The 1,774-nt window shown below is 49.2% G+C and overlaps 1 protein-coding gene across 1 annotated transcript; it reads left to right on the plus strand.

Moving 5' to 3' along the window:
• VTP01DRAFT_7286 (uncharacterized protein) lies at positions 1-1,716 on the plus strand (the record flags this gene model as incomplete). The annotated part of the gene is made up of 5 exons (XM_069386281.1): positions 1-105; positions 170-628; positions 692-810; positions 872-1,601; positions 1,669-1,716. Coding segments are annotated over 5 exons (1,461 nt in total), but the record flags the coding sequence as incomplete, so codon positions are not given.
• Positions 1,717-1,774: the final 58 nt, after the last annotated feature.

A 1,774-nucleotide genomic window follows, 5' to 3' on the forward strand; every position in this document is an offset into this window, starting at 1 on the left:
GCCTCGCAACTGGTTCGCAACTGGTTCGCAACTGGTGGTCCGTGCGTAGTTGCAACTGGTGCAACTGGTGCAACTGGTTCCCAACTGCCTCGCAACTGGTGGTCCGTGCGTAGTTGCAACTGGTGCAACTGGTGCTTACTTAGACGAAAAGTTACCATCATAGTTGTAGGTGACTTTCGAGGGGTTGATTCCTATCGAACGACGCTTTCAGGATTTACGCTGGGAGGTTTTCGATTCGGAGAACGTCTTTATAGACGTGGGCTTCGACATTGCACCTGCCGCAGATGATCCATTCAGCGTAGGCGTTTGGCGCACAAGTTCCCCGTTCTTTTCCCGATCTGGCCTACCCTTTGAGGATCTAATTTCAACGTTCTGGGGCGGTCCTTTGCGTAGGATGAACTTGCGCGAGGATATGTTTGCTGGCTTTTTCTCTTTGGGCGGTTTTGACTACCACTCGGTGCATAGCTCGCCACGATCGGAATCGGGCATATACGGATTAGTCAAGCTAGTAGCCTACAGCAAGGTTAAACAACCATTCTTTTTCCGTCGTAGCGGTACACATAGAATGGGCAAGGATTTCAGTGCATCCGCCATTTGGAGAAATGACGAAGGTTACGCTGCATTGATGGTATGCTATCTTTACTTTCAATGCACTGCACCTCTTCTACCAATCTGACCATACGCATAATAGTCATTCCACTTGGAAACCTTGCGCAGGATGGTGACCTGCTCGTTCTGTGCTCGCATAGAGGTTAGAATGTCCTTGCAGCATTACACTGAACAGGCCTTACACATAGTAGAAAGGGTCACGCAAGTACCTTGTTCAATATTGCATTGGTTTTTCTAACCTCCTGCTAATCCTGAATGATAGATTTCTCTCGAGAAGCCAGCATTTGTACTGGTTTAGAACTGAGAACTTGGTCCGCTTCTGGAGGTCCCGTTTGGCACAGTTAGATCTTGTTACCCGTAACCTCGCTGCGCAGACTACCGCTAGGCACCATCCGGATGCTTTTTCGCTCGCTGTCATCTGCAGTTTGCTTGGTTCTTCCCTCTTTTCTCGGCCCGATGATTGGTCGCATTTACGCGCGGCATTCAGTAGCTTGATTGCGCGTAGGTGCAGGTTATCTGACCTGCTGCTTTTGCCTGGTTGCCTGCTGCTGGACTTTAGATCTGGATCTTTGTCCTGTGCACCTGCTTTGGCCCATTCTCTGCCGGACTTGCGCCTATTTTTCGATAGTAACACTTGGCGGGATATTCAGTCCGGACCGGCACGAAATCCACCAAACGTGCTAGCGATCGATAATGTAGGCACCATGCTGCCAACCGAGCAAGATAACCTTTTGCCGGCCGTTTCTCGTGAGCACTTGTTAGCTTTGGGTATTCCGCCTGTTAGGGTCGAGTCTGTTTTGCAAGCTTACTACTCTCTGGCTAGTACAACGCGCGATCCACCGGTAGTAGCTCCTTTTGCGGATTTTTATGCCAGGGATCTACTTTCCTACCTGCTTGGCAAGGAATCAGGAAGGGATGTTCGACGGTTTGTGGATAATCTGCCACCGCTGGACTTTAGTCTTTTCTCCCGAAGCCTATCTGACGTGTTCTTGGTATGTACACATTTTACCCATAGGCTTAAATTCGCAATCACTTACACTTTCTTATAAAGGATGGCAGGGTCATTGTCAGACAAAGTCGGAAGCCAATGAGTCACTTTGTTGGTAACTGGATGTTTCCACCTCATAGCGCACTACCGGCTTTTGCATCGTTAGCAAGGGATACG

The sequence above is a fragment of the Rhizomucor pusillus genome (genome assembly GCF_041956525.1).
Source record: "Rhizomucor pusillus strain CBS 183.67 unplaced genomic scaffold VTP01scaffold_39, whole genome shotgun sequence".
NCBI classification, from domain to species: Eukaryota; Fungi; Mucoromycota; class Mucoromycetes; order Mucorales; family Lichtheimiaceae; genus Rhizomucor; species Rhizomucor pusillus.